At 46.1% G+C, this 19165-nt stretch overlaps 1 protein-coding gene across 1 annotated transcript in view; it reads right to left on the bottom strand.

The window, feature by feature from the left end:
* LOC8039275 (arylsulfatase B) overlaps positions 1 to 17323 on the bottom strand; it is a 35578-nt gene extending 18255 nt beyond the window's left edge. Inside the window, 3 exon segments of the mRNA XM_042292538.1 lie at positions 1195 to 1307; positions 8246 to 8405; positions 17216 to 17323. Coding sequence (XP_042148472.1) covers positions 1195 to 1307; positions 8246 to 8405; positions 17216 to 17323 — 381 coding nt within the window.
* Positions 17324 to 19165: the final 1842 nt, after the last annotated feature.

The raw sequence follows: 19165 nt of genomic DNA, 5'->3' as shown, positions 1-19165 counted from the left end.
GCGGCCGTCTGTATTCAGCGAATATCGTGTTTTTTATTTGATGTATATGAACAGCGGGACAGCGGCTTAATATGGTTCCTACTCGTGACAGCGTGACTGTAGGATTTTCGAATGGGAACGATAAGCCCAGTGGTGTGTGCAATATCACGGTGGAGGCTCAAAGCCATCGTGTTAATAAAACCACCACAGTCAAAGTTGGCAGTCTGCGTTACTCTTATTTCCGTCGATAAAATCGCCATATTACGACGAAATGACTCCGATCCTTCTAACATATGGCACCCGCTTGGCCAACCAACTTGGCAGTTAGCCGTTAGGTCAGGCACAATGTTGGTGGCCATGGCAGCCGCCAGAAAACGGGCAAAATGATTTAATTAGACAGCTAATTAAGTTAAGTTCCTAAAAGCGCCCGTTTCAATCTTCTAAAGCCATAGCTCTGTAGGCGAACTCTCCACGGACATTTCATGCTCTTTTTGGTCTCTTCGCGTGACTTCATACTGTCACGTGACACTAAATTCGGAAAGAAGGCTTTTAATGCATTTGCCGAACGTATAAGCCAGATGATTGTTTTATTTTAAATGAAAATATCACCACATGGCCAGACCACCTGTGGTCGAGTGTCAATTCACTGATGACGGACTGCCTTTGAAACTTTTAAACGTTAACTCAAGTTTTTGGTTCATTACATCACTAATGAACCTTTCTCACCTATCCTAGTGGCCACCAAGGCCGCCAACATGGCCCCAGGGATAAAGAATACCCTAAATCAGGTTATTTCCGCTTTAATTCTAGAGCAAGCGAAAAACAAAACACCCTGTATATTGGGCCGGGCAGTCTGCACCATTGGACCAGTGAATCCTTCACAATGCGAATTACGTGCCTGCCGGGCCAATCAGCCGCCTCCCTTTTATCACCCGACCCGGCTCTTTGAGCGAGGATAGGGGCGGCAGCGTGATGATGCGGCGAAAGTATGACTTGACCGACGAGGACCTAGCTTCCAGCGCAGTCTCAGTTTAGGGGTGAATACTCCGTTCACCCCTAAGGGACGCCACGCCTTTCATAGAAAAAAAGTCGCGTCACGTTCGTTTCGCTTTCTTTCTTTTCTTTTTCTCTCTTTTGGGGTGGTGGGGTACGACGATGGTTGAAGTATAAATTCCAAATTGAAGTGACGCGTTGAGAATAAATTAACGTCAATACTTTTCCTATGATGTGGGCGTCATATCCAAGATCACCCAACCACTGAGGAAGAAGCTTTAGATTGAGTGGAAGACCCCGTGGCTCTTCCTGGAAAAGGACCGAGTGCTGCATTCCTGGGCATAGAAAAATAAGTTTGTGCATGAAACGCAAATAACAAATGTTGGGAATAATTAAGGTAGGCTTATCAATTTAGTAGACAGCCTGTCAGTCGTTTATACATTTGACATAAGATGTGTTAATAATCTGGCTTTACTTGTTCGTTTCCACTTCTATTTGTCTTACAATCGCCGGCAGGTCTAAAACAACGAAACCTATTGTTAATAGTTCAAGAACCATACTCTATAATGGGAAGATTCAAATTTAGCGAAGTGAAACTCTCTAAGCAATTCTACGTTCCCTACTTCCGCAACCAAATCCGGTCATATGCACTCGCAACATATGCTCGTATTTAATTATAGTCACTGACCGCTTTTAAGCAGCACGGGGTGGGCTTTATTATCTTTGGCGTTAAGCGCTCGAAAATCACAACGTACTGCGTTTTTTATCAACTGCTAGCAGTGTTGGAAAGTAAGTTAAGTGCATTATACTTAAAGCACTAACCCAAGTAGGTTTTAAAAACTTTTACTTTACTTGAAGCACATTTTCTGAGCATGTACTTCTACTTCATTTAAAGTATGCTTTTATACTTTCCGAGGAACGTACAACTCCCGACTTCAAAGTACATTCTCCGAAATTTGGTATCGTTAATTTTGTATCACAAATGATGCTTTGTCAACTCTTTGCAGCCAAGTTGTCGCCATTAGCTAACCTCTCGTGAACCCTTTTCAGAAACCTTGTCGCTGCTTCCGTGGCCGTCCTAAAATCACCCAACATTGGGAGTGAGTCCACTGTTCTTACCATCTGTGGTGACGGTCAGCGGCGGTTTCGTCAAGTGAAAGATCAAGTAAAACACTTATTATCAAGTAAGCCTCATCAACGCCAGCTGCTACGCCCACCATCTATCAGCTGGCGCTGCCGTCATGTAGCCGCCTCGGTGGCTCCGAGGCGAGAGCGCCGGCCTCCGGATTCCCATGTGGCGGGTTCAAATCCCGGCCGAGGTGCCCGCAATCTGACGGAGGCTTATTGTGGAGAAGGCGCCGTGTAACCGAGCTTTCGGTTGCCCGTCAAAAAATCCCCTGATGGTCAGAATTAATCCCCAGTCCTCCGCTGGGGCGTGTCAGATGCCCGTCGTAGGTTTGGCACATAAAACCTCCAAATTCGACTTCTTCTGCCGTCATCTACTCAACCCAAATACAAAAAGGATCGTCGCTCCCCAACAGCGCCAAACCTGTCGTGAACCCTTTTCTGGTATGTTTACGCTATATATGTCACTGTGATATTAAGTGTATTTTGTTTTTATTCCTTGATGTAAATTCCCCGGAGTCTGTGCATTATGGGTGTCGATGTATCAATGTACCGGGCAGGCATCGGCAGCTTCGTGAATAGATCAAAACAAAGGTTACACCACGCAGAGCCATATCGTCCGAGCCTTGCCTGTTTCGGCGCTTTCAGTTTTTTTTCAAGCCGTTTACTGTCGCAACTCTTCTGTTGGTGTTGTTTTGAACATCTGTGGAAGTAGAGACAAACCCTGGCCCAACGACAACCGAGCAAATATTATATAAGCTTCAAGAAGCTATCCAGGTATTAACAACGAGCACCGCTCTTTTCCAGCTGGAGAACTCGAAGAAACTGGAGGCGATCAATTCCGGAATTACTGGTCTGGGGATACGTGTCCCTAACTTAGAAGCAAAGATTATTAAAATCGCTAACGTCAAGGAAACTTTGGACACTCTAGGCGCAACTATAGCTGATGTGCAGCGCAAGTCTGTGGGTGTGTATGACCACTTGAGAGCTTGACCACTTGACTGTACTCTCTGAAAGCCTTGGAGACATAAACAACGAATGCGAAGAAATAACCTAATAATAAAAGGCATGCCGGAAGGAGAAAATGAGAATTGGAATGACACAGAAAAATTGCTTTCATACTTCATAAAAGAAAACATCACCCAACTTGGTGAAATTGAAAGAAGTCATTATCTTAGTCAGAAGAGGGTAGTATCAACCAGGCCAATCATTATCAAATTGTTGAGCACTAAGAGCAAAGACAAGGTCATGAAAAATGCTTCAAGCTTAAAAATTTGCCTTTACCGAAAGTCTGGGTCTCCTAGGTTTTTTCATCAAAGGTGTTGTTCGCCCGGCCAAAATTGTGGTAGTTTGTGTCCTTCCGAGCTCAGAGCATTATATATAAGCTGTCATATAACAAACTGCGCGTTGGTAACAAAACGTGTGTACGAAAATGAATGCACTGCCGTCATCCAGTTGTAACCTTCCTAACGTGAGGGCCAACGTCCCACCCACTGACTTACTGAAAACATTGAACTATCTCGTCCACTCCGCCAGAGAAACGTGCCAACGTTATCCTTTTTCGTGGCTAACTTCCGCAGCTTTGTTTCCAAACAAGATTAAATCTAGTGTATCACTTCTTCTTGCGAGCCAGATATTATTCTCAGTACGGGAGCGTGGGTCACGTGTAAGATACAGAACGCCGAATTAGTATTAAGAAAAACGATAAACTCTTCCGAATGGATCGAGTTTCTTCGAGGGGAGGAGGCGTGGGTATTACCGTCAAAGATGACATCCCCTGTTCCTTCATGAAGTGTGATTCCTCTCCTAAATTGCTCTGGATTCGTCTGGAATTGGACTTCCGCCAAGTTTTGAATAGTGTTTGTTACCGCCTTCCAAGTTCAAACCCTGATTTCTTTAACGATGACTTCTACACATTTCTTAGTACCATAAGAAGTGCTTACTCAAACGAGGTTCTCACACTCGCTGGAGAATTTAATTGCTCTGAAATAAACTGGGAAACAATACAACCCTATCCAAGTTCTTTGTATGCCGGTCGCTCAAGCGAGTTTCTTTGTCTGTTGGAAATGTTTCAACTAACACAGATCGTAAACGTTCCTACACGGGGCAATGCAACACTGGATTTGTTTTTGGTTTCTAATCCTGAACATGTGAATTCAACTAACGTTATCAACCTCATTACTGATCCCGCCATTGTTCATGTTAAAACATAGTTTACCTTAAAACGACCGAGAACCTACCACAAGCTCATTCATAATCACGCTCACACTCATATTAACGCCTTAAAGGCGGAAGTTGCCTTTTTTTCCGATCAATATACCATGACTTGCATGCGTCGTTAGGCGAAAGATAACTTAATTGAAATGAAAACTGCATTACAGTGCCTTATTTCGGCATATCTCCCCATAATCAGAATAAAGTCAAATGCCCTTTTACCTTGGTTTACGACAAACTTAAAACGCCTACTGAATGAAAAGAAACGGATATCTGCGAAAGCCAAAAAGAGTGGTGACGACAATGACTGTTCCTCTTATTTCGTATTCTCGAGACAGACTAATAAAGCAGCAAAAATAGTTAAGAAGAATATTTACTGATGTATATTATTACATCTACTTCGTACTGACTCTAGTAAGTTTTGGAAGGCCATCAATCCGAATCATGCTCGGAATGACCATTGGTTTCTAGGAATTGATAGTCGCCAAATGAACGAGAATGAAGCATCAGATTTTCTTTACTTGTATTTCTTTCTTTTTTTTTTTTTTTGGGGGGGGGGTATGTTTATAGAGGAAGACTTCCCTCTCCCTCCGTATCTCAACTTCCCTGTTATTACTCTACACCCCCCCCCCCCCCCCCAACCCAATCCAATGGCGACGGTACCAAAAAATTAATAGAAACGCTTCCTTCCAGCAGCGCTCCGGGAGAGGATCTCTTCTCAGGGACGTTTCTGAAGTTATTAAAGTGTTTTGTGTCGCCCATCTTTTCTAAACTATTCGGGAAGTGTTCCACTCAACTGGAGTTCCGCCACTGTTAAACCCACCTTTAAAATGGTGACCCATCAAACCCGTCTAATTATCGCCCCATCTTTCTCATCCGTGCACCCTGCGGATTGATGGAACATATCATTTTTACTAACACCACGTTACACTTGGATCAGACAAGCTAATTTTTCGAATCAACACGGTTTTAGAAAAAGCTAGTCTTGCAATATCCAGCTCTCCAAATTTGTCCATGATTTGCATATTAATACGCATGCAGGAGGACAGCCGAGTGTTATGTTTATTGATTTCGCCAAGGCGTTTGGCACTGTACCTCATTAACGATTGATTTTAAAACTTTTCCACCTCCAAATTGACCCATCCATGATAAATTAGATTTCAGCCTTCCTCACCGACGGAACTCACTCCGTAATTACTAACAGCGCAGTCTCCTCCCAGATACCGGTGATTTCTGGAGTAACCCCAGGCGAGCGTGCTCGCGGACCACTACTCTTTTTGTATTAATGACCTGCCACCAAATATTCCACAAAAAATTGAACTCTTTGCTGACGATTCGGCGCTTTACCCGAAAATATTATGCCCAACAGATTATGTAATTTTTCAAAACTGTCCTAATGATATCAGCGAAGGAGGTGTTCTTGGCAAATGAAATTTAGATCAAACAAATGCCCCGTTTAACCGCTACAAATAAGTAAAAAAAAAAAACATCACTAATCCTCTACTCCCCTTTAGACTAAGTAATTGAATGTGGAACATTATATAAGTACTTATGAGTTAGCTTTACCAACAATTTGGCCTAGAATGCGCATATAGATTGTATAGTAAAAAATGCACCCCACAAACTAAGATTTAAAAAAAAAAAAAACATTCTATCTGTTACCGAAGAAACGAAACTTCTTGTTTATAAGCCAATTATACTTCCGAAATTCAAATATGCCAGCATGATATGGAATCCTCACCAAAATTATTTAACCTTAGTATTGGAAGCTTTACAAAACAAGGCCACGAGTACGCTCCCCTAACAAGTGTATCAGAGCTGAAGAAAAACCTGGAACAAACCTTTAAGCAAATGGACGGAAGATTACTCGTTTATGCTTTTTCCATCGATTTTACTGCAGCGAATCACTTTTCAGGACATCTTTCTGAATACCTGTATGGTTCATATCTCCCAGGCTTGATGACACATGCAAAGTTGAACCAATTAAATCACGTACTAACTTGTTTATGTTCTGTTCGTGTTCTCGCCACTATTATGATATATAAAAGATTGGAACAGTCCCTCAAAGACGCGTACTGACTCAACCCGATCATATAGGCTATTTAAGTAAAGCTGCGCAGATTTGTTTACTTTATTTCTTTTTATCCTAACATCAGTCACAGCTTGGCCATTCAATTTCCAGTCTATCATTGCGCTCATCGTTCTATTGCCTAATCAATGGAATCTCTCTATATTCATTTTGAAGTTTTTGGTTTTAGTAGTATGTCGTTCGTGAATTTTTATATGAACTGTTCGCTCCTTGTTTTTTTCTTTGACATTTGTTAATGTTGCTATACTCTCTATATATTCCTCTCTTTTTGCTGTCCGCGATTCATGGAATGCATCATCAGATACCTTTGAGGTAAATAACTGAAATGAAATGAAATGAAATTAAGAAATACAGAAAGGGATATTATTAGGTATTCTACCCTCACCAGAAATGTGAGCGGAGTACGCATCGCTCCGTTTTTACGAAGGGGCGGGTTTCCAGCAGCCATTTCTAACTCTCGCTACTTCTCCTTCGGTCAGCGAAAACGAGGGAGATACTCATATTAGAAGAGAACACTCTCCACGAGAGGATTGCTTGTGGACGCTACGTGGCTGACGTCATCTTAGTACGTTCAATCTGCGCGCAGGCCAGTGCAAGCGGCGTCAAAATCAGAAGTGGGAGGGACTCCTGAATTAGGCACCATTTCCGAAAATGACTACTTTCTGAGCGCTCGATTTTATTAAATATTAGCCGCCACTTCCGAAAATAACTTGTGCACCCCCGATTTCCCTTGGCGTAATGTATACCAGTTAAAATACCCACTGTATAGCCAATAAGAAAATCAAAGGCCATCATCAACAATTGTGTCAAAAAGTACTCGTACTTTACTTTGAAAGTACATTGTATTTATAATACTTTACTCCAAGTACATTGTGTCGGGTGTACTTGCTATTTTACTTAAAGTACAAACATAACTTTTTATTTACTTTGTATTTTACTTGAAGTACTTTATCAACACTGGCTGTTAGTGACTGTAGTTTACCTCACAACCCCAGGATAGAAATAAAAGCTGTTGTTTTTTCTTCTTTTTTTTTTTTTTGCTGTATTGAATACCCGTATGTCGACATAATGAACCCGGGTTACTACAAAATATTCTGAACAGTTATTTGATGACATGCACGAAACGGCCCTGAAACTAGCAAACCAAAATACGACTTTCCTTCGACTCTTGAGGTTGCTTCACACACTTGCTACCGGTTACAACCGTGTGTATTAAAACATTAAAAAAAATCTCTTACAACGAAAGAACACAATGGTGTCATCCATCGGGAAGCCGTGGAACACTTATTTTCTGTAAATTTCTTTTTTTCTTTCCCAAATCATTATTTTTTTTGTGGCACGAAAAAAACAATAAAACATTTTGACAATGTTATAAACGACATTTTTTTTTCAGAGACAGTCCGTACATTTGATCGATGAACCTTCCCTCTGGTGAAATGCACTTCCAGGTTCCAGGACCGCGTCATAGATGGCGCCAGCGTGCCAGTTTGTTCCCTAGAGAGCCTAGATAGTTGAGGGGGTCCAACTCCAACATTGGGGAGCGTTCGCAATTTGGTGGCGGAAGCCTGCAACGGAGATTGATCGCTGGTGCACATGGGCTGCGCTGTCGCGTGGCGAGGAGGAAAGGCGGGGGCGTTTGCAGACGATCAACACTTTCGTCTCCTCCTAGCAGCCCGTATTCCAAACGCTGCCCCTCAACCACGTGACCCCAATCAAGCGGTTGGACACCCTCTGTAATACATGCCCCTAAAGTCTTCTCGTCGCAAAAGGTCAATAGAGCTCGGCCCCAACCCAAGCAAACGCAAGTCTGCGAACGGGTGTTGAATCAAGAGGGCGAGAGTCAACCTGTGTGGATCGGGTACATTCCAGTGAGCAGCGCAGCCCTGGAAGGAGTGCAGAGGGCCTGGGTGTAGTAGCGGCTCAGGCGGACCCCGTTCCACGCGAGGGCGTCGATGTTGGGAGTCCGGATCTGGGGACAGCCATGGTAGCTCACGTCGTTCCATCCCTGCCATTGGAAGGCAGAACGCCACAGTGGCGCGTTAGATCACACAGGCAAGAGCCTATGGCAGAGTTTCCCAAACATCGCACCGTCGCAGCACCCCTGACAAGTCATTTCTGAATCCGCTCTGAAAAAAATTTAAAATCGCATCAACATGCGAAAAAAAAAATATTGTCGCCGAGATTGCCCGCGCCGTTTGTCGTTGAAGTGCGATAGCAGTTTGTACCGCCTTGTACTCTGTAAACATTTCATTACTAAACAACTTAGGAAATGCTGTGGAAATTCTAGCAATAATTTTCTTCAGAGATCACGGATTCTGTTAATCACATTCACAATCAAATCACATAATGTTTTTGATGGGGCTATCTACTTTTCGCAGTTGGGCCTCTCGCAACGAAACAACGTCTTTCGCTATGGTATCACTGCAATTCAAAATTTTCTCTCTCGCTGCATCCATATACATCCATATAGACAGAAGGAAACCCTTGGTAACTGCGTTTACCGCTTAAAAACTAGTATATCATATTACATTGGATGGGTGCGCTACCACTGTATGCATAATTGAAGTAAGTCTCCATCAGATGCTCGCCCCACTTGCTTTTTTGGTTACAAACCAATATACGGATGCAAAAGTGCGTAGGGCTCGCTCAAAAATGCTGTCGCATTTTTAAGCGAGCCCTACGCATTTTTGCATAGCGCAGCCAGCCTCTGCTCCGTTGCGCGACAACAGCGCAGCAGAGGTTGGTTGCACTATTTCTCCACGGGGCGCGGTGCCGTCGGGGCCGACATGTGCTCCGATAGCAAACCGAAACTTTAAAACCCGTCGAATTTGTGCGGTTTTCAGAAAGCCATAAAATGCTTCGCGTGCCTTCTATTGTTCTGCGATTTGTTGATTTAGTGTCTTTCGATGATGGTAAGCAATTTTCTAATTGAAACCATGTCCTTAAACACAATGTTAAAAAAGTTAATTTCACAAAAATAATGAACAATTTAATTATCCCCGACTTTAATAATTTTCCTAAATAGGCCCCTGGCCTAAGACCAAAACGACACAAGCCTTTTTTGTTGCGAGGCGAAGTTTGAGCAATATCGAATTTGTCCACTTTTCGTGAAATACCCTGTATATATCAAAGCATGGTGAATGCAGCCTCTTATCACTTTTCCGCTGGGCGAACATCCCCGAAACTGATCTTCGTCCTGGTGCTTGAAAATCAGGTCACTTAACGTGTGCACGAAGGACGTGTGCGCGATGCACGGAAAACGACAGAGCCATTTCGTTGTTGTGGGTACATGTTTTACTTACAGGGGCGACGACACCGTGCGATTCCTGCCCGGTGACGTGGTACGACGACTGCGCGTCAGGAACGGCGTGGCAGGCCGAAGAACGAACCCGCAGCCCGTGTGCGGCCAAAGGTCTCCAAAGCCGACAGCTGGACCTTGCGAGGGCCTCCAAAGCGCACACTCGCACCCCGGCCGCTGACGCTATAGGCAATAGGACGCATAGCAAGGGTGGCCCTCCCGGATTGGCTGGTAATAGAGAGGGACGGCATGAGGTAAGACCCAGCAACCGAGGTGCAGTCATGCAGTGAGGGAGAGTGTTCTTGTGTAGGGAGGCTCTAGTGAGGGTGGGCGCAACTCAAAACCTGTAAGAGCGTTTGCAATTTAATGGCGGCGTCTGAGGGAGATGATTCGAGAAAGGATATGCGCCGATGTTGCCTGCACGAGAGCAGACGCCCGCTCTGTTGCAACTCTGTTGTTCCATGCGCCTTTCCTCCTCTCGCCTCCCATTGCAAGCAACGAAAGCCTTGGCGCAGCCTCTCTCGCTTCCTTCTCGCTCTGAGAATTTCAAACGTCGAGAGGAGTAAACTGGGTTGCCAGACAAGCAGCAACGTCCAAGATGGAGGAATTTACCATTTTTCGCGTTAAAAAAAAACTTAACCTATCGCAACAAAACTGGTGGCTATGAAAAAGTAACCATTTATACCTTGTGTAAATTATTCAAGACCCTTAATGGGCTCTTAGACCTGAGTTAGGAAAGAAAACGACCCTTTGCGCCATAGACTCCCAGCAAAATTTAGCAATTAAATGGCGTCCATGTCCCGTGATCCCCGATCTAGCAGTTGCACCCACCCTCACTTGAGCCTCCCTATTCTTGTGTCGCCGGAGAAGCGCCACGAGACGACGTCTGCGGGTGGCCCAAAGTGAGCTCATATTTTGCAATGATCCATCCGCAGACTGTCGCAGCAAAGCGGCGTCAACGAGAAGGGCGGGGGGGGGAGGGACCTAGGTTGATTAGCAGTTAACACACGTCCCAGTGATACACCCACCGTCCTCCGCTGCGCGGCGTGGAAATTGGCAGGGGGAACGTCGCCGGTGATCTTCGGTTGCTAGGTGGTGCGTCACGGCGTCGCTCACTATAGCCAGCCAATCCAGTGCGGCCTCCGTTGCTATGCGTCCTATCGCCAATCCTCTCAAAATATGCTCCCCGCCGCCATCTCTCGGCGCTTGCAAAAGGTGTTTCCTAGCCAGTTCCCATAGCCAGTGGGGTTGTGGCGCCATCCCGTGGTGATGTTGCGAACTTTAGACACATGTGGTCCAAAGTAGTCCAAGGTCAGCGCATGTACCACGGCACTATAGCTAATGCATTGAAAAGAGTCTGCGTTGACACTGAGCCTGATGACACCATACTGACTGCCAAAGCGTAAATGTTTTTTTTTTTTAAGTTTAATTTAGGCGGTGGGCGAATGGTTGTTCGAATCAAATAGCGCGATGTCATTCCCAGTTTTAATTATTTAAAAAGGAAAACAAACTGCTGTCATGACTTTGCTTTGCGCAGCGAAGGTTACGATTCACAGAGTTCTATCTAATTCGAACCAATATTCGCGCACCCCTATAGACTAAACATATTTTCGCTTGTCATTCACCGAGTCTTCTCCGTTGATTACAGTGATTGGCTCTCCCTAGAACTTTGCAGAAGAGCACTCACACTAGCTTTTTAGAGATAACTTGAAACGTACTCGCAGCAAGAAAACGACGAGAGGCTCCCGGGAGGGTTCTAAGAGCAAATATGTGTTGTCAGCTACAATCTTTTTCACTGCGTTACGTGTCCCCGGTGGAGCGATTCACGAACCAATCTGGACCTGTCGTCCCTAACCGTCCGCCGATCACAGTTTCGGAACCGCTATAGTCGGTAACCGGTTAAGACTTCACGGCGAGGGAAAGGCAAAGGCTGTGGACGAGGAAACAGATGGATTGCTGGAGCAGAGGAGAGAAGGAAACATCCCCCTCTCTCCACCATTCCGCCTGCTCGCTCCTCCCAGCCTTTCCTTTCCTCGCCCTGAAATCAAAACCCGACTCTCTGACGTCACTGCACTCCGGTGGCGCTGCTGTCGGCACTGCGCATGCGCAGATGCCTTGCCTCCGACGAATCTGGTTTTTGCGGGCGCGCAGTGCCCCCACCTGGTGTGGGCAAACGCGGCCTTGTTTGTAAACAGTGTGTTCGTCGATAGCATTAATCAGTTCGAACTCGGCGCTTTTATGTCAACGGTCGCCCATGTGAACGGTCTCGCGCTTGACACTAAAGTATACAAATATTTGGCGAGCGCTGTTTTTTTGTTTTTTTTATTTCTCATATTTGGAGAGGTGCGAAGTATAAGCAGGCTTACTCATGTCTAGTCGCATAGTAATAAACTATTTTCACCTTCAAGTTATAATATTAAGTAATGTGTCTGAGTGGCACGCAAAATAATTAAATTCCTCGGGCTTGTTGAAAAATAAAATATTTATACGACCATGGAAACATGTCCTAATGGGTTGATATTAACTTCAAACAGTCAATATTTTGCCACTTTAAGCATTACGTGTTCATCTAGTTTATCTATTAGCGTTCGCAGCGCGTTCAAGCTGCGAGGCCCTTCCTGCATGTTTACATAAATGGGACGTTTCAAAAGCCACCAATTGGATGCGCGGTTTTTATATGGACACAAAACTCCCCAAGCTCACCTTTTTCTTCAATAATATTTTTGTCAATAATTAGAACTCGTGTTTAATAAATAAATTGACCATTCTAAGCTTGAACCAGTGTCGCAAAACCTCAAAAGTAGACCAAGAGCTGTTAAAACATTGAACACCTATTTCGGGTTTTCCCTTTAGAAAGAAATAATATTACCTACCAGGCAGGATCATATAAACCATTTTATGTGCGCCAAAGCGCCTCATTCAGGCTTAAAATAGAAGAAACCTCAAACTAGGTACGCATTCCAGCTAACATTAGAAACCTGTAATTAATTAGCTTTACAAGTAATTTTGTTGCAGCTTCCTTTACTATAAACGAATTGCTATAAACGTTATAAACAAGTCAAGGAGGGTCAATCAGTTTCCGCAGACACAGTGGCGGATCCAAGGGGGGGGGGGGGGCGGTGGGGGCGATCGCCCCCCCCCCCCCAACGCCTCGCCAGGCAACCCCCCTTCCCCCCCCCCCCCGGGGTTCTTCGTCAGCTCGAAGGAGAAACGTAAGCAATCGACGCGAGGGACAAAAGATTAAAACAGCGGTGGGTGGATGCGCCTGCTGGGCGCTTCCAAAGTGGGGTTTATCTCCATCAAGGTCACGGTACGTCTTCCCGACAGGGACGGCGCCAGGAGTTTCGAAGTGGAGAGACAGTGGGGAAGCGCACCAAATATCAGGGTCCTCGACTGCAGGCACACTTCCAAACAAGGCCAGCACGTCGAGCACGGGGGGGAAATACCTTCAACATATCTAGTCCCCTTTCTCTCTCTCTCTCTCTCTCTGTCTCCCGCTCTCTCTTTGGAGGTTGTCTGCGAAAAACTTGTGCCCTGAAAGCTCCCAAACGCAGACGCCAAGCAGCCTTCCCCGAGGGTACGATACTATACACGGCGGATTATCCTTCCTCCCTAGCGGCCGCCTTTTCATCACTTTTCGTTTGATGGTTTCTTCGTGGTTCTGGGCTTGTCTTTTGGCATGTCTTTTTTGGCTTGCTTCGAGATGCTGTCGCCCACGGGCTCACTTATTGGCACGGTGTGCTCATTGCCAAGGGAAGTGCGGAGGGGACGTACCAGGAGGAGACGTTCCAGGGGGGGGGGGGGGGGGGGGGGCAGCTTGTACAACGAGCCTCCAGGTGACCAATTGGTTTTCTTCTCAACTGAGAGAGGAAGCAAATGCTCTGGGTACAGTGTAGTCTGGGTCTGAGCTTCTCCTGAAGACGCTCCGGACTTTCCCACGATCTTGGCTTAAACATAAGCCCGCTTTCGTCCTCGCCTCCATCCCTCACTGAGGATCAGCGCCGCAGCGCGGAATACAGAAAGAAGCCGACATTCCAAATATACGGCGAACAGCCGACGAACTTGCCTGGCAGCGTTCGTTTCGCTCGCTGCGTCAACAGTGTTTTGACGCCGCGAGCAGCGTCAAAGCCGCAGGGCCATTTTTGTCGCTTGTTTGGAACGTACTCGCTCCATTGAAGCAACCGGCGACAATGAAAAGTATGTTTTAAAACCACGTTCTGCATTTTGGCACTGAATATAAAGTTCTAACTTCTATGCCAAGCTTAATCTCAAAGAACAGCCGAGTTTTAGATTAAAACGTTTTTCGCATTGTCATTAGCTGCATGACCTTCCTCCGTACAGTTGGTAAAGGTTGGCTCTCCGTACATGGTCTGCGGGTGTAACGAGAATATATAAATATTCAAGCAAAAGTAGCCCAAAAGTTGTAGCCCGCCGGGGATATCTGAGTCATCAAGTTACACTGTCTGCAATTGTCACAGCCGCTATAGCACCAAACATTCATCCCCAGTAGTTAAACTTCTTTTTCTATTTCTAGCGCGCTGCCACGCGAATGAAGTAATCCCGTTCCTTGCGTTACGGTGTTCAGAAACGATAGTGCCACCACAATTTTCTGAATAGCTACCTCTAGCGTGGTCACCGGAAAGGTTTTAATTCAAAGAGTTCACCCCCGACAGGTGAACCGATACAAAAGGTCTCAAGATCTATATTATGTTATCAAAGTTTAGTGAAAACGATAACTCCACAAAAAATATAAACACTCCCCCCCCCCCCCCCCGCCGTTTTACACCGAGGAACCACCCCCCCCCCCCCCCCCTAAAATGGAGGTCTAGATCCGCCCCTGCGCAGACAGGCCTTTTGCGACGAAGCAAGTGTTTTGTTGTAGCCTCACTGCAATTCAAATGTTTTTCTTTATTTCTTTCTCTATCGATATAAACACGATGTGTATATTGACATAAAGAGACGCTTGAGAACTGTGTTTACCGTTCAGAAACGATCTCCTTTTTTCCCCGTGCATGACAAAGATGGAACGCTTTTCCGTATACCTCTAGAATATTCGTTTTTACTCTTACCCTGAGGGTAACAAACAAGGAGCCCAACATGACCTTGCCGAGTAAGTCTCCCAAGTGTTCGGCACTCGAACATTCCAGACTGAATGTTCGAGATCCCGAGTGAGTAAGTGAGTAGATAAGGCGCTCAACGCAGCTTTGCCGACTCACTCCCTCACCCTCACGCTAGCCAGCTGTCACTGCCCCTATAGCTGTCACGCCGACACCTCCACGCTCGCTGCTGCCGCCTTCGACGCTCGCTGCGGCTCTCTTAGCGCTCGTTTTTTTCTTTTGTAAACAAGTTCGCCAATTAAATCTTTATTTTTTTGTTTTACGCTCGTCAATCTTCTTCCATCCGCGACAATACTACATTTGATGGGCGGATTACCCCCTGCATTCATAATTGAAATAGGTATGTAACAGCTAATGCCGCACTCTTATTAGCGTGACACCGAAACTTTTTGAACCTCAGTTCAACAACTTTCGGTATCGCGTAATAAACAACTTTAATAAAACGACATTTGAACACAACTAAAAAAAATGTCATCCACGGCCTCATCTGCAGCTTGTAACAAGTATCAACCGCGAACGTGCGTTTATTCCTTCCGGCGGTTGCATCATGCACATGAGCGGTCTGTTCAGCGTAAAGTACGCCACATATGCCGCCGTTTGAATGTCATGTACATGAAGACTGGAGATCAAATCTATAGTGCTGCCGTTGCGCGACGTGGCCTCGTTAGTTCGTTTGTGTCCATGCACAGAGTCTTTCTGTACTGAGACTGCATGTGCCCTAGCCACTGGCCGTGTCCTCTAACGTTAACGTTGAAATGAAACACCCCGCCCGCCATCTGTCGGCGCTTGCAGAATGTGTTTAATGGCCAGTTTCTACAGATGCTCCGGCTGTGGCGCCATCCCGTGGCGACGTTGCAAACTTCCGTTAGTCTAAACCAGCGCATGAACCAGGGCACTAACGCTAACGCCTTAAAGCGGTATCCCCGAGTTTCGTTTCTTTAGGGCGAAAACAAAAGGCCTCCATTAGACGAAGCAACCACATAATGCCATCGTTTAAATTACGAACTAGAACTGGTGCGGCAGTGACGTCCGAAGTCAACGGAGACACCTGTGCGGGACGGGAATTGAGTGTTTTCCTTGGCGACAGCAAAAGAAAATTGTTGATAACAATTGCAGGTTGATTAAATAATTACTAAATTATTTTTAGGCAAATGATGAAAATAATTTACGTTAACATACAAAATAAATGCGGCATATTTATTTATTGTTTACGCAGAATTAGAGGTTGTATGTTTGTACCGTCTAATGTAATTTCGACTGCACTGTGTTTGTTTAAACCAGTATTCGGGGCATATTAAGAATGTACGAGGGCTATTTGCTGTTTCCCTTTTAACCTCAGATGAGGGGACCAGAAAAAGAAGGGTGATAAAAATAAAATCGTAGACACATCTTTAGACACACATTGCGGCTATTTCTTCGGGTAAAAGGTGCGAGAATTCGGGCACATATCGTGACGTGGTGCAAGCCTTTTAATGCTGTCCTTAGAAAACGTTACCGCCGGGGTTCTCAGTCATCTCATCACACCGTCAACAAGAAAGTCTGGTGCCACAGCCGTTCTCCCCCGATTCCTATCAACATGGCCTGCCGGTTAATCCTCCCCAAAACTTCATGCAGCCTCCTCTCCACGCATTACACGTCTGCGGTGACCGAGGGTCTTGTCGACGCTCAATGAAATGACTGCAATCCTAAGCTGCAACCTTCTTTGAAGAGGGCATTCACAAGCTCGTTCCGCACCATGCAAAGTGCCCAAATTGGCGCAGTGACTTACACGGAGAAGTAGCTATGCGACAAGAAACCAAGGGAGAGAAGGAGACGAGAGCTTGTGGGTACATCAGAACGCCGAGCTCTAGTTGGAATGATTAGAGGGTAGACGGAACGCTAGCTTCATTTGTCTATGCTCACAGCTCGAACGCGGTCAATTGCCAAACGCCGGCGTCCAGCGTTCCGCGTACGCGTTCAAAGGGTCACTAGAGACAGGGGCATCGAGCTTTACGTCTTCTGCCCACTGATCACTTCGGCCACAGCTCGGCGTTCTCACGTCCCCGAGCGTCCTCGTCTCTTTCTCAGTCTCAGCTTCCCGGGGGACACCCCTGGACAACGTTCTGTGTGGCATTTCGGTAGGAGCGAGGAGTGCACGTGCACAGCTCGAATCGGCACTGAAGGTGCGCAAGCAACTGGCTGCCCATAGCTTTGCCCTCATAGCCGCAGAACGTTGTCCCCGCGAGTAAGAGTATGTACCTAGATTTCGTGTACACTAAACCAGTTTTAATTACGTTTGTTTATTTTACCCAGCTCATTGAAGGCCCCCCCCCCCCCCCCCCGAAAAAAAGAGCCATCCTTTTTATTTTGTGGCCGAAATAAATCCCTAAAAAAGAAGAAAGTCAAGTGACGTCCTCTTACCAGGTCATCGGCCAGGATGAACACAATGTGAGGTTGCTTTGGGGTTCTCCGGAATCGCCAAAATGACAGAGCGAGGGCCACTGCAACGAGAGCCCAGCGTAGCTGCATCCTGTGCGTCCTCTTTATGTGTTTCGGGCGGAATGAGCCGCATCATGCGCACCTTCATTATTCGTCTGGCTTCGTTCATGAAGAGAAGCCGGAAACCTTGGCAGAACATGTGGATCCAGGCTGTCATAGCACCTGTCATTGCCGCTCAGCCCTGTACCGTTTGGCGCGGAACACGCTTCTGCTTGACTCTCTTTTTGTTTCTTTTTTTTTTTTAATGCATGGGAGGATGCGGCATTCTCGTCTGCAATTTAATAGACCATAAGCTAAATGCACAGCGCCATCTAGTGGGGCGCCGAAGAACATGCTCCGTCTCACCGCGGCCGGACTGGATACGCGCTCGCTGTCTTACGGGCTCTCAAGTGAGGCATGGTAACACTTATGTTTCCAAAGCGGCGCTCGAACATAGTTAAACGCTGACGACCAGGCCCGAGAGTCTGCAAGGCAGAAGATCCTGCTCACCATGGGAGAGGAGGAAACAAGCAACGGTGGGCAGAGTAGAGGGGGAAGAGGAGGAAGAGGGGAAAAGTGGAAGCGAACTGGTCGCCAGTCTTTAAAGCCCCTTCATGTACTAAGCGCTACTGGGCGGCGGGGGGCTGCGCCACACCACGGCCGTAGGATGTGTTACTGCTAAACTCGGGGACAACTTTCTGCAGTTATGCATGCAATCAAAGGCATACAAGATCGCGCTCTTGAGTGCTGATCAAAACTGTGCACGCGTGCTCTCTTCTCCGCTTTGGAAATGCCAAAGAAAGTTAAGCAAGCTGAAAAGTGGACAAACAAGCGAACGCGTAAATCGATTGGAAACTCTCGCGGAACCTGCTATGCCCAATTCCTTAGGTTGTGCTGGAAATGCGACATGCGCGTAAGGTGTTGCTAGACTCTTGGTGACTGGCGGTGAACGTTAATTCTGAGTTTGAATTCCGAGAATCACTAGAAAAAAGCATAATTACAGCGCTGGTCGAATTCCAGAATGCTGACTTCCCCCAGATAATACCACAACACAAAAATCGCAAGGTATGGGCATTTTCTCGTTTATCCACTTCATAGCCATCAAAGCAATTCTCTGCTAAAAGTCTACACTAAGGAAATAGACGCCTTTCAAGATTCGCATGCCAATTAATAAAAGGTCAGAACCACTGCATAATGGCGGAACGTCTGACATCGTGGAACGTGCAAGTCATTTCATAAAATAGCGAACTTTGGAAAGCGGCCAACGCTGGGAGCCTACGAGTTAATCAAAGAGAGTCGAAAGTGCAGCGTCACTGCGCTCATCAGTTTTTCTGTGGTGTGTTTTTCTTCTGCTCCAACCAAACGAAGAGCATATATTGTGCCGTGGCGTTCCGTTTTTAGACCGCCATTTTAGAGGGGTTCCACAGCTGCAACAGAGCGCAGTATTTCGAAACAGGTTTATGAGGACCTTGCGCATACACCGTAGATGGGTAGTTGTTGACAACAAGGTTCTTTCTTGATATCTGATTTTTTCACGCGGTGCTTATGAATTCATCGCTGAGGAGCTGGTAGAAAAACAAGCCAGAAGTCTTCCCAATGCTGACGTGCGATTCGGGACACGGCAATACATCATTGGGCCACGGAAGCAGACCCCTTTCAGCAGCAGGGTTAGCAGGGTGGAACAGCGAAAATTGTAGGGTAGAAAATTACAGATCTCTAATCCTCGGACGCCTCGGATCTCGGGGAGGGGCACGCCAATCAGAGAGCGACTTGAAATGCGGCGCGCCGTGATTTGTCGAAGGTCAAGGACACAAAGGCACGTGCACGCATTTGGCGTGTAAACAAACGCAAGAGGTACGCAAAGAGCAGACGAACTGGAAGGCTGCATCAGCC

This window comes from Ixodes scapularis, unplaced genomic scaffold, assembly GCF_016920785.2.
Source record: "Ixodes scapularis isolate PalLabHiFi unplaced genomic scaffold, ASM1692078v2 PGA_scaffold3__209_contigs__length_174095766, whole genome shotgun sequence".
NCBI classification, from domain to species: Eukaryota; Metazoa; Arthropoda; class Arachnida; order Ixodida; family Ixodidae; genus Ixodes; species Ixodes scapularis.
Note: the sequence above shows the minus strand (reverse complement) of the source record. Positions and strands in the feature narration are given on the sequence as shown.